Here is a 14,552-nt window from a genome sequence, read left to right as displayed (position 1 = left end):
GCTCTTTGAAAATAAAGAACTATTGGAAAAAGAGCCTCAGGTAAGTACTTAGAAATCATATTTGATGTGATGGTCAAAATGTTTAATAAATTATGGAAGGAAACTCCAAAGTGACAACTTCTGAACGTGATGTGGACAGTAGTAAGAAGCGACACTTAGCAGAACAAACGTTCATCGTGACAACGTTTCACTGTTCGCATCTTTGCAAGTCTAGATGGTCATCAGTCAGTGACCAGGTAAAGACTTAAATAGATGGAAATATTCTCCAAATAATAATTTGGTGAATATTTCACCACCATCACCTCTCCAACACAAGTAATCACTAAAAATGCTATATGTATGGAGATATTAGCCTGAGACTACACATTCTACAAAATATATCTAGGAGAATACCTTCAACAACATTAGCTCTGCGTAGGATGTAGATTTTGTAGCCGATGGAAAAAGAGCTGCACTTGAGAGCTAAAAGTTTTACCTGCACAGCAGGCTGTTTCCAATTGATGAAAATTAAGACACGTGCAACATCTGGGTATCTTTATTGTAGATGTTTCGCCATTCAGTGGCTTTATCAATAGAACGTAATTTGAAGACTAGAACTATATACAAAAGATGAGGTAATCAGTCCCTCAGCCTTGGAGTTGGTGTGAAGAGCATCATAGTCATGAAGATTCTAGAGCACAGGCAAGAAAGCTGGCGCTTACGTACTATGCCCTTGACAAGGGCATAGTTACTGGTAGGTGGGATTCCCCAGTGGAAGTAGATCATACCCAAAGGGATGGGTTAGTTGTAGCTGTGAAAGTTGTGTAGATGTCCTCTGAACGAAAATTCCATGATGTTGCAGTGTCTGACAAGTTGTACAAGAATGGTATACAATACCAACAAGATGAAAATTAAGACGTGCAACATCCGGGTATCTTTATTGTAGACACCTACAATAGATACCCAGATGTTGCACGTCTTAATTTTCACCTTGTCAGTATTTTATACCATTCTTGTACAACTGTTTCCAATTGTTCATGGTAGTCTTATACCATTTTTTTTTTTTTTTTTTTGGTGGCATAAATGGACCTATGGGGTGGTAGACCCTTATTAAATGTAGTAACCCTATTGTACTACTGTGAAAGTTTGCATACTATTAATGATCATTCATTTCCATGGCCATTATTTTCAAAAGTTTCCCTTTCATCAGCATGCAAACATACCATGGGCATTATTCAGACTAGGAAAATCATTTACTTGAAAGGAAACTAAAGCCATAATTTAATTCCCCATTTATTTACAATGCTGGTAATATAAAAATGCTTTCATAGAGAAGTGCCATTATAATTAATAAATGCATCTATAAGAATGGAAGCAGGATACAGTGACTCGTGTAGCAGTATACATTACTACACTTTCAACTATCTTCCGTTGTCTCCTAAAATTAGTGGCAGTTGTATGCTATATTAATGCGAGCAAGTGTTATGCATAATATAATACAGTTGTAATTTCCTAAATTATATCAAATATACACACAAAAACTTTTAACATATGATCAATTTCACTTTAAATAGTATAAGGCAAGTTCGTCTCTTGACATACTGTGCTTCGTTTGGTTTAAAACAGTAAGCAAATGCAATGTTATAATGGAGGGTTATTACTGGTTTGGTTCATGTGTAAGGTACCTGTAGTGAATTATTTAAGACTAGTTAAATGCATATTACCTAGTTTTTCAATATTTACTCAGTGCTCCTTGCTTTTAATTTAGTATGAGGTCAACCTTCTGAAAACTTATTAGCAAGGTTATGTTGCAGCTCATTAGCCAGAGTGACCACTATAGCCTGGCTAATTGAGCATTTTTTTTTTCCATCGGCCAAGCATAATGTAACGTAACATACTTGGACATAACCTGAAGAAAACTTAAACTTGTCGGACTAGAAAATAGCTAATATTTAGTTTTACATTTGTAGCCAGTTTTGTGGCAATAATTTTTCAAATTGCAGTATGTACAATATATACAAAGATGTGCTATTTTTCCATAGATTATAAGTGTTCTCTATGGCAACATGTCACAATGAAATGTAATATTTATATAATGAGATCCACAATTCATACCATTAACTAGTTGGTCACTTATACTATCACATTGGAAAAGACCTGGGAAGAATATACATATTGAAGAAAACTGTGCATTTTGTGTGTAACACAGAGGCACATTGTTCCTGACAGCAGTAAGGTACTGCTATAAATACCAGAAAAAACTGTTCATGGTAAAGAATGTAGCCATTACACAAATTTGAACATTAATTCAGAATTGGTAATATGCTATGGGTAGAAAACTAAAACATAGGTGAATGAAGCAAGATGCTTCCTGCTGTTGCTCCTGGGTAACCAATCAAAAGCCAGAAAGCAGGAAGAAACTTTGTAGATTGGAGAAATGGTTACAAAATAATTTCATTGCCACCTTCTCTAAAGTTCAAGTCCCACTACTTTAAATCAACAGAGCAGTGACAACTTCTAGCAAACCCATGAATGTTATCAATCCTGTATATGACATCTGTATCATGCTTGAATCGACTTCCTTTATTCAAATATTGTACATTAAAAAAATTTGTAATCAATGTACTGTACAGTATTAAAAAGATTATTATAAATCTATAAAAATAATTTTTAAATATGGTACATGAAACAGACAAAACAAATACTAAAGACTGTACAGTATTCTTTTAAATGTGCTCTATATCCCCCCTCAAGGAAGGTGCATATAAGACAGTGAGGGACTCTTGGTCCAAGGAATAGACCGAGAGTCCTTGGATCAAACCTGAATGCTTCCCTTTCCCCCAGGCGCTGCATAACCCTTATGGGCTTTGCGCTCTCCTCCTAAATATAACTGCTCTATGCCTCAACCTCTGGAGGTACACCAAGATAATGTTTGGGAGGTTTCAAGCCAGTTCTCACAGTGAGGATCACACTCCGGTTCAGACTAACTGCTGGATAGAGGACTCCATTTACTCCGGTCAATGACAAATATCCCTGAAAGAAGATAATTTACATTATCTTTTAATTTTTACATAGGATTTAATGGGTAAGTTAAACCTAACAAGTGTCTACTTCATGTATAAAAAGACATGTTATACTAAAATGGCCCCTCAAGGAAGGTTCCTTGATGTTGGTGAGGGGCTCTTGATTTAGGGAATTGGATCTGTGCTCCAGTTCCCCGAATTAAGCCTGAATGCCTTCCACATCCCCCCCCAGGCGCTGTATAATCCTCCGGGTTTAGCGCTTCCCCCTTGATTATAATAATAATAATATACTAAAATAATATTTGCCTACACAGCTGAAATATTTTGCTGTGTCATTTTTACCCTGGTAAGAGGGTTTGAGCAGCTAAACCTATGGGGGAGGGGGGGGGGGGTTATGCAGTGGGAAATGGGAGGCAATCGGGGAGCATGTCCAATTCCCTGTATCAAGAACCCATCACCAACATCAAGGTAACTCAAGGAAAAAAACTGCTCTGATTTATGGGTACAGTTAATACAGGCAGAATCATAGTACAGTGTGTGCCTATAATATACTTGAGCAGTGCTCTATGACTTGTGGGGCTGTATAGTCCTTGTGGCTTAGCGCTTCTTTTTGATTATAATAATAATATGACTTGTGGGTTTAGCACCTAATTTTGATTGTAATAATAATAATGTAACAATACTTGGTGAGCTCAGTTGTAAGATTTAGTCCTAGAACTGTGTTTATCCAGTACTTTAAGCAAAAAAAAAAAATGTTGCTGTCATCGTAGTAAATTGTTAAAACTGAAAACTTATAATCAATACTACTACAGCCCTTGTGATTTACTGCTTCTTTTTTATTATAATAATATCAATACTAATTAGCTGTTATTGTGAACAGTTAAGTACCATAATACAGATAATTTATGTTAAATGACAGTAAATTGCGAGTCATAATGATAGTGAATTATTTACCGTCGGCAACATTTAAACGTTAAAAGCGCCTAGAAAAAAAAATTCTAGTACTTTGTAAATACCATACACCTCTGATCATTCCCAGATACAAAGCACAAAAAAATTATTAAATTTAGCAATAAACTGCAAGGATATTTTAATTAGTACAAATCCAAACCAGTACTCACCTGTGTGTAGTTGCAGGGGTTGAGTCTTAGTCCTGGCCCCACCTGTTGACTTGCCAGATTCACACATTCCTAGCCTTGTGGTCCCTAATGTACCTATTCTTAAAACTATGTATGGAGTCTGCCTCCACCACTTCGAGGTCAGTGTGCTTCCTGAACACCCTGAGACTGCAGAAATGCTGCCTCATATCCCATCCCTGTGACTCTTCTAACTTCCAGCTGTGCCCCCAAGTACAAGTTTCCTACTTTTCAAACAGCCTGTCCCTGTCTGCCCTATCAGTTCCTCTGGGTATTTTTCATTAAGGGTATATTACACAGTCTGCTGAGCCTTTTGCTTTTCAAGGAGTGATTTCTGTGTGCAGATTTGGGACCAGTAGCTCTTAAGATTTTCATGGTGTAAAATTATGTATATTTCTCACCTGTGTTCCAAGGGTTACAGGTCAAGGGATTTCAAATGTTTGCAGTAATTAAAGTACTTGACAGAACTTATACATGTAATGAAAGTTCTCCACATTCTCTAAAACTGCAATTTCTCCTGCCTTAATCATAAAGTAACAAGAAACATTGTGGGAGGTAATCAGATTACATTCAAGAAAAAGGAGACAAGCTTCTCCAGTTCCTCAAATCAAGAGCCCTACAATCAAGCTTGTCAGATATGAAATAAATCACCAATTTTATATTTTGATTTTAGTGTACTTACAATGAAAAAACTATAAAAAGATCTATAGGCCCCCAAAAAGTTTATGGATGACTTTTAAAGTGGTGTAAGCAAGGAAAGTCTTGAATTTACAAATAAAATTACCAACACTAATTAATACAATCATGGGAAATCCTTTCATGAAGGTGTCTTGCTGGCAGTGAGTGGGCTCTTGATGCAAGGGACTGGACTTTTGTTTCACTTCCTTGGAATGAACCTTACTGCTGCCCTCCCTCCAGATGCTGTATGATCTGTGTATGTTTAACACTTTCCATAAATAACAATAACAATAATACAGCATCTGAGGAGTGGGAGGCAATCAGGTATCACAAAAATAGAGTAGCTCAAATTCTTTGAATCTAGAGGCCTTCCCTTGAAGAGAAGTACACTAACTTATCAAAAGGGCTATGAAAACCGGAGGGAATTCCTTAATTTTTATGTCTTATCCAATATTACACCCTTCAAGAAGGCTGTCTTGATGGTGGTTATCTTGTTCCAAGGAATTGGAGATCTACTTTTCCCAGGCACTGTATATGACAGCTCTGACACTTACCCATGCAAACAATAATCCATACTATTTCAAAATAAATTAAGGGCTTTTTTTTAAAGAAAATCCTACTTACCTGCAAGTCCCCATTAACATAGAAGCCAAGGGTTTTCTCAGGTAAATTGAGCAATAATCCTACAGTATCTCCAGTCCGGACACCCCCTGCTGAGCGGTTGAAGTGCTCTCCACTGTGCATCAGCCATGAACGCTCGTTGTCAATGTACATGCTCCAGCTACCTCCACATTTTCCTGCAAAGCAAAAATTATTAGACAAAAGAATATTTGTCTGATGGCCCTATAGTCTGAAGTGTAGCACTATGCTCATTTGCCAATTATGGAAATGAAAAAGTAAATTTAAATTGAAGAATACTGAAAATGCAAGCTATGATTGCACAACTTAAAAGGGTTTATTGTACATTATATCATATATTACTGCATCAGAAGTTTAGTACATTTTTGTGAATACGAGTAACATGATGTTCAATGATGACAAATTGAAACTGCTCAGATATGGTAGTACTGTAATGACCTCAAAAGGAGCACTAGATATAAGACACAGGAGGACCATCTCATTGAAAGAAACGTGTAAAAGACTGGTATAATGTTAGATGACCCTCAATAAAACTAATGCTATTAAGGCTAGAAAATTGATAGGGTGGATAAGAATTTTAAAAATACAAGAAATAATGGTAATCATAACACTATTCAAATGAATGGAAAAAGGTAATACTAAGGCCAGGTTCAGTCACATGTGTTCTAAAGATGGAAACAGTAATGTACTGGGAAAGGCAAGCATCTCCATGAACAAGGTTGTGGTTAAGATTCAAGCCAGAGATCCTTTATATTAATTAAAGCTTACCTTGATGGGAAATGGCCGATGTGCTAATAGTAAAAAATAAAGCTCAAGTATCTTAGGTAGAATTTTTTTTTTTGTAATACCTTTAATATATATAAGTAAAACTTCCTCAACCTTTTGACCACTATCAATTTGAGCTTTTCTTCCTTAACACCTTGTCCATCTCCTCACTGAGGCAGGGTGACTCGATAAAGAAAAAAAAACCTTCACTGTCACTCATTCAGTCACCATCTTGCCAGAAGTACACCAACATTACAGTACCGAGGACCCTCCAAACCTACATTCTCACCCTTCCTTCAGAGTGCAGGCACTGTACCTCCCACCAGACTCAAAGGACAGCTAATTGGTTTCCTTGAATCCCTCATAAATATTACCTTGCTCACACTCCAACAGTACATCAAATCATTAAAATTAGAGCTCAAATACAGTATTTACCAAGAATCATTTCCTTGCATATATCAATTCTTGAAAGTCCAAAGGCAATGTCTGCATTTCCATCATATTTTTCTATGTTGAATTCCCAGTAGTGTATTCCCCTTGAGAAGCCAACACTTCCCAGAGCCACACGGTGCTCATAAGAGTCACAGCTGATAGTGAAGCCATTCTCAGATATCGTATGATCTAGGTGATTGGACTCTAAGGTGAACCATGCAACTGAAAAATTAAATATATTATAAAAAAAAATGCTCATTGTTATACTATACAGAATACATGTACTTTATTCATAACTACAGTGGAACCTCAAAAATCGAACTTAATCTGTTCCAGGAGCTAGTTCTAAATTCGAAAAGTCTGAAATTCGAAGCAATATTTCCCATAAGAAACAATGGAAATACAATTAATCCGTTCCCGAAACCCAAAAATATTCACACAAAAAATACATTTTATAGAGATTAATTACAGTTTTACATATAACAAATACTATAGTTTTTAATTATGTATAGTAATACATATAAAATAACATTTTTACTTACCTTTATTGAAGATTGGTGATGGCATCTGGAAGATAGGGAGGAGGAGAGAGGGAGTTGGGGTTAGTGTTTGGAAGGAGAATCCCCCTCCATGAAGACTTCAGGTAAAGCCCTCTCTTGGGTTACTTTCCTTCTCTGTCTTTTAATGCCACTAGGACCAGCTTGAGAGTCACTGGACCCCTGTCTCACAAAATAACTGTCCACAGTCCTCTGTTTCTGGTGCCTCTTTAACATTTCCCTAAAATGGGACATGGTTCTGTCACTGAACTTGTTGCAAAGATAGCTTGTTTCAGCTTGCTCAGGGTGGTACTTCTGCACAAACATTTGGACATCATTCCACTTGGCACAAATCTCCTTAATCTTTGAAGAAGGTACCTCATCCACTCCCTATATTAACACCTTTCGCAACATCAGCTTCCTTGATTTGTTCTTTCTTTGACAGGATAGAACTGATGGTCGACTTGTTTTTCCCATACATCCTGGCAAGCTCAACAAGTCTCACACCACTCTCATACTTCTGTATTATTTCCTTCTTCACATCTATGGTGTTTCTCACTTTCTTTACCACAGGGGTACCGCTAGCAAGTTTCTTTGGGCCCATGGCAGCTTATTTCACAGTCCCACAAGCACTAAACACAACGAAATAATTGTAAAATGTGTGAATGAGAGCGCAGGTTAGTGTTCACTCAAGCATAAACAAAGCTAGACTGCTCACGGCGCCTGCGCGGGGACGCAGGCGGCAGACAGGTCCCGTTCCCGGCGGTCCGAAAATAGGGGCGTGTTCGATAATAGGGACACAGTTTATCTGAAAAAATGGTCCTATTTTCGAAACGTTCAGTATGTGTTATGTTCGATTTTTGAGGTTCCACTGTAACTCATAAATTGAAGATGAAAAGTGGAAGAAGTTTTAGTCTGTCCTGGATCATTTCAAGTTGGGAACAAAAAGAGAAAAGGAGAGAAAACTGAAAGTTAGGTTAGAGCAAGGGAGGTGCAGACAGCCGAGGTCAGGTTTAACTGCTTCCTTCTCTTACCCTTTTCTATCTCATTTGCAACTTAACAGCAGTCCAATATGGACTGAAATATTGTCCAGTTTTAATCTCCAATTTTTGAGTTATTGGTAGTTATGAATTGTTCCAGCCACTATAATGTGACTTTGTCATTACACAAGTCAGCCATATGCACGTATTACATTAAAAGAGAAGAAAACCTTCACCAAATATTTATAGTAATATTTCTCAATAATCAAGTGATCATATGAAACTAGTTATCACCTATTCTACCAAATGCACTTTTGTTTTTTTCTTAACTTTTTGACCTTCTGAAGAATCTTTTTTTTATATAATTCCCATGTAATAATTATGGTAACTATAGTTACCTCTGGTAACAGTAGCATAGTGAAAAAACAGGGAAAGCATTCACATTCCCTGAGCACACTTGACACTTTCTTTGGGAGACTCCTGCCTTTTACAGCTGCTGTAATCCCAATTTTCATTCATCACAGCAAACAGCTTGCCTTGCTTGACATGTTTAATGTGATAGAATTATTAACTAATACAATGTTTTCACATATGAAATTAAGAATTTTGGTAAACATTGCATATACACTAAATCACAAACTGAGCTGCAACTGTATCGTAAAATCAACACATTTTGAATTAAAAAAAAGTATTAATCTAAATATCACAGGGCTGCAGCAAGCCTTGATGTGAGTACAGTATACATTAATCTGCCATACCTTCAGCAGTCTGTAAGCACAGGGGCTCACAGAAAGAGGAGTTGCCGGTATTATTAAAAGCTCGTACTCTGGCGCGGTATATGGAGTTGAAGTGTAAGCCATCAATAGTGCATACAGTCTCTTCTCCTGTGTAAACTTCCTAAAACATTAACAAATAAATAAAATTAGGCATGAACATAATATTATTCTTTAATTATGTTTTTATTCCATTGAAAAAATTAAAAAAATGTAAAACTTTAATGAAAAATAATGTACAAGATACAAATACCAGGTAATATAAACTCTTACCTGAAATGCATCACAATTGCTAACTTTGCATTATACAATATTCATCAGTGTACCATAATATTTCCAATGATTAAAAAAATGTCTCCATCTGCATAAGTTACACAATGTGGTAAGGTTTGTGACTACTGTTGAATGTTAGATCAAGGCAGTGAATGTATAGTGTGAGCCACAGATAACCACTCAACAGATACACAGTCTAATCTACTTAATAATTATACTTAAGGCAAAATACAAGTCAGAATTTGGTTAATTTTGAAAACAGGGTAAAATTAAGTCATATATAAAGCCAAAAACAGTATTGTATCTTCAAAGCCATTAAGAGTTTAAAAGAAAATTTGCTTACCCTAAATGGGCCATTAGAGCCATCGTCTATCTCCAGTGTGTAGCCAGTGACACATGATGTAGGGTGAGGAGCCCAGGCAATTGTTACACTGTTGTTTTCTGCACTACATTCTAAAGGTATCATGGACGGGGTGCCAGGAGCTGCAAAAAACAAAACTGTTGAAAAAACATGCAAGGTGTTTATTAATAATAATTATATGTTTAGATGCAAAAAACTCTGTCCTCAACTAACCTTCATATATTTGTTATGGCTTCATTTTTTATCTAAATATATTTTTGTTATTACTAATGAATGAATAATGACAGGTATTCTGTTTATATTGTGCTAAATTTTACATGGGGTTTAGCACTCAGTGTAAATAATAATAATAATAATAATTCTGATAATCTTAAAATATCATTTAATAAATTATATACCAATACAGTATGTAAAAAGAGTACTAGTGCTATAGTGAGAGACAGCATTGTATAGTACTGTGCTACCTATAATCAGTCACATCAAGAAGATAAGTAACACACACACACTCTCACTTTAAGTTATCTTTGTACATGGAAAGCAATTTGGATATTTTCATAACCTTACCTTTGCTTTGTTTCAATAAGCAACTTGTAACTCCCCCCCCCCCAACACACACACACACACACACACACACACACACACACACACACACACAGAGAACAGCATTCCGACATCTTATTAAGGAATCGTTCAGGACCCTGTACACCGTCTTCGTTAGGCCCATATTGGAGTATGCGGCACCAGTTTGGAACCCACACCTAGCCAAGCACGTGAAGAAACTAGAGAAAGTGCAAAGGTTTGCAACAAGACTAGTCCCAGAGCTAAGAGGTATGTCCTACGAGGAGAGGTTAAGGGAAATCAACCTGACGACACTGGAGGACACGAGAGATAGGGGGGACATGATAACGACATACAAAATACTGAGAGGAATTGACAAGGTGGACAAAGACAGGATGTTCCAGAGATGGGGCACAGCAACAAGGGGACACAGTTGGAAGTTGAAGACAGATGAATCACAGGGATGTTAGGAAGTATTTCTTCAGGCACAGAGTAGTCAGGAAGTGGAATAGTTTGGGAAGCGATGTAGTGGAGGCAGAATCCATACATAGCTTTAAGCAGAGGTATGATAAAGCTCACGGTTCAGGGAGAGTGACCTAGTAGCGACCAGTAAAGAGGCGGGGCCAGGAGCTTGGACTCGACCCCTGCAACCTCAACTAGGCGAGTACAACTAGGCAAGTACAGCGATGTAGTGGAGGCAGGAACTATACATAGTTTTAAGAAGAGGTATGATAAAGCTCGTGGAGCAGGGAGAGGGAGGACCCAGTAGCAGTCAGTGAAGAGGTGGGGCCAGGAACCAAGTCTCGACCCCTGCAACCACAATTAGGCGAGTACACGTGTACACACACACACACACACACACACACACACACACACACACACACACACACACACACACACACACACAGGTATGATAAAGCTCACGGTTCAGGGAGAGTGACCTAGTAGCGACCAGTGAAGAGGTGGGGCCAGGAGCTCGGACTCGACTCCTGCAACCTCAACTAGGTGAGTACACATACACACACACGTACACGTACACATACACGTACACACATACACGTACACACACACACACACACACACACCTTAAACTAAATACTGTAATCTATTATGTAGCAATTTGCAAGACAGAGCAATCATCTGCAGGTACCACACAGTGTGTTTAACCTATTTTAGTAGACTTACTGGTATTACAAGAACTGTCAAGATTAACTGTGTTATGGAAAATTATTATTATTATATTTAAGGGAAAGCACTAAACCTGCAGGGGTCATACAACACCTGGAGAATGGGAGGCAAATGTGTATGAATACACTCCGGTCTATTAGCAAGTTTCATGTTTAAAAACCAGTACCAAAGTTGCAGCTGATTACAACAGGGCTCATACACTCTTCTGCTATATGACTTTAAATAACAAATGCTTCCTAATAGTAATACGTAATGCTTAGCAACAACACTCGGATGACGTCCAGCACCGCACAACTGATTGTTGTTACTGAAATGGTTCGTAACTGCCACTGATATCAGTCCATGCAGCCGGACTTCAGTCCTGGAGGTGGAAAGTACAGTCCCTGCATTCTGAAGGTGAGGTGTTGATATGCCTGCAGTTTTTTAAGTAGTGTAGACATGCTTCTGGCAAGACAGTGACGGAGTGAATGATGATGAAAGTTTCTTCTTTTTTTTTGGATCACCCTGCCTTGGTGGGAAACAGCTGATGTGTTAATAAAAAAAAATCAGTCAAGTTGTTTTCAGAATAAACCCACATCAGGTGATTTTTCCATGATGAATAAATTAACAACCAACAAGTAAACAAACGAGGAATTAAGGTCGTCTCCTAAGAAAAAAATATTTTGTGTAAAAATTTACAGCAAAACTGACAATAATTACGTATATATTTAATACCAGATACTGTACTGTATTATTAAGTAAAAAGTAAGTCAATGGATACTATTTGATCAAATAGTTAGTGGAGAAAACGTCAGGTCATGTAGACTCAGAGGAGCAAAGTTGCCCCATTATCTGGACTACAATAATTTACCAAGCCAAGGTTATTATTATTATAATACCATGGTACATGAAGACTCATCTAGGAATTACAACAGCCTGCAATCAACATTTATGGACACTATCTATTTGGTGAGTCTCAGACTGGTAGAGGAGTACTGAGCCTGCAAACAAATATCAAAACACTCCAGAATGAAGACAGTATTAGAATCATTAACCTCAAAGGGCTATTAACCCCTGACAGTTATTAAATCAGGGTGACCCAAGAAAGTCAAGTAGTGTGGCAGCATTCAGGTGACATAACTGTGACCAGTTTCCAAAGCTGCGTGACCCACACAGCTATGCCTGGGGCCAGGCATTTGTGTTGACTGCCTATTCAACCAGGCTGTTGATGTTGGATGCCTGCTGGCCAACCCCCCACCCCCCCCCCACACACACACAGCCTGGCTGATCTGGCACTTGATGGAGGTAGAGATTCAATTTCCTCTTGACAACTTTTACACTTATTCTGCCAATGTTTCTAATATCTGCTAGGAGCTGGGTCTATTTTACATTTTCTCCAATATCTCACTCCAGTACAGTATGGTGTTATGGTAGTGTGTAGATTTAGGAATAGGTCCTTGAGAAGGGCCCCACTTATACAGCAGGTTAGGTTCCAGGCTACTGCTGTAAAGTGAAACACAGTCTTTTTCACGGAGAATACCGGCGAATAAAAAAAAAAAAAAAAATGCACATTAACCCTTCCAGGGTTTTGGACTGAGGGACTAGTACTGAACTTGTACACGAAAATCACTCACAACGAAAGCAAAAGACTCGGCAGACAATGCAACATCCCCCCAATGAAAACCAGGGGTGTCACCAGCACGTTAAGAGGCAATACAATAAGTGTCAGGGGCCCCGAGACTGTTCAACTGCCTCCCAGCATACATAAGGGGGATTACCAATAGACCCCTGGCTGTCTTCAAGCAGGTACTGGACAAGCACCTAAAGTCGGTACCTGACCAGCCGGGCTGTGGCTCGTACATTGGATTGCATGCAGCCAGCAGTAACAGCCTGGTTGATCAGGCTCTGATCCACCAGGCGGCCTGGTCACAGACCGGGCCGCAGGGGCGTTGACCCCCGGAACTCTCTCCAGGTAAACTCCAGGACGTACTAGTACGGCTTACGCACCAGGGTTTTTGACGTACTAGAACGCCTAAATTCTAGCGCCCTCAAATCTAGCGAGAGAAAGCTGGTAGGCCTACATATGAAAGAATGGGTCTATGTGGTCAGTGTGCCCAGTATAAAAGAATCCTGCAGCACACAGTGCGTAATGAGAAAAAAAAAACCTTTGTTTTTGGATTAAAACAGCGACTTTGCACTGTATTTTCGTATGGTATTTATTGTTGTATTCTAGTTTTCCTGGTCTCATTTTATAGAATGGAAGACATATTACAGAAATTGAGATGATTTTGACTGGTTTTACAATGAAAAGTACCTTGAAATTGAGCTCAAAGTAGCAGAAATGTTCGATTTTTACCAAAGTTCTTTCACAAGTGCGCCAATATTATTTATACCATTTCTACACTAATGCAGTACTCTGCATAACAGTAAATCTTCTATTTTTTGTGAGAATAAAAATTCAAAGTGGAAAGCAAAAGAATGTAAGAGGGGCATGGGGACGTGACTAGTGAACAGAGGAAATGCTATTTTAGTGCCATGAATGTCTTTCTTGTTTATTCTGGACCCTATTTGGAAATAAGCATCTTTTGAAATTTGTGTGAAATTGGCAGAATTGCTAAATTCTGACTACTGTATTGGATAGTTGAAATTGGTAAATGGGTGGTTTCTTGTACTCATTCGATAGAAAAAATGAGGTTCTAGTGAAATAGTTATGATTTTTGTCGACTAGTACATTGGCCGAAAATAGGGCTCAAAGTGGGCAAAATCGCTGATGCGTAAACATTGTCGAGACTGCTGATTTCGCGAGAGCATAATTCCGTAAGTTTTCCATCAAATTTCATACTTTTGGTGTCATTATGATCGGGTAAAGATTCTCTATCTTTTCACAAGAAAAAAATAATTTTTTTTTTTAATTTGGGCAACCCTGAGAACAAGTCTCGGAGAGGGCCTGGCGACCCTGAAAGGGTTAAAATCCTGATAACATGTTTACAATATCATATATTAAGTGAGCAATAGAGCTAGACTTAAAAAATACATATAAAGTACAGGAAGGCCCCACTTATACGGCGGGTTAGGTTCCAGGCTACCGCCGTAAAGCGGAAATCGCCGTAAAGTGGAACACCCTTTTTTTCCACTTATAAATGCATACAAACACTAGATAACAAGTTTACACTAACATATATTAAGTTAGCAATAGAACCAGGCATCAAAAAACAATAAAAAGGTACAATACACACATAGTGCACTCATTAC

At 38.1% G+C, this 14,552-nt stretch overlaps 1 protein-coding gene across 5 annotated transcripts in view; it reads right to left on the bottom strand.

Annotated features, from left to right (window-relative positions):
• Positions 1 to 1,255: 1,255 nt before the first annotated feature.
• The window catches only part of LOC128689091 (E3 ubiquitin-protein ligase TRIM9), a 356,345-nt gene continuing 343,048 nt past the window's right edge, over positions 1,256 to 14,552 (bottom strand). For all 5 annotated transcript variants that reach the window (XM_070085428.1, XM_070085446.1, XM_070085436.1 and 2 more), the window contains 5 exons: positions 9,558 to 9,697; positions 8,927 to 9,065; positions 6,656 to 6,874; positions 5,441 to 5,613; positions 1,256 to 3,012 (listed from right to left, as the gene is read on the bottom strand). In XM_070085428.1, coding sequence (XP_069941529.1) covers positions 2,875 to 3,012; positions 5,441 to 5,613; positions 6,656 to 6,874; positions 8,927 to 9,065; positions 9,558 to 9,697 — 809 coding nt within the window. In that variant the 3' untranslated portion in view covers positions 1,256 to 2,874. The remainder of the gene's footprint in view (positions 3,013 to 5,440; positions 5,614 to 6,655; positions 6,875 to 8,926; positions 9,066 to 9,557; positions 9,698 to 14,552) is intronic.

This window comes from Cherax quadricarinatus, chromosome 1 (assembly GCF_038502225.1).
Source record: "Cherax quadricarinatus isolate ZL_2023a chromosome 1, ASM3850222v1, whole genome shotgun sequence".
Classification (NCBI taxonomy): Eukaryota; Metazoa; Arthropoda; class Malacostraca; order Decapoda; family Parastacidae; genus Cherax; species Cherax quadricarinatus.
This window is presented reverse-complemented; position numbering and strand designations above follow the sequence as displayed.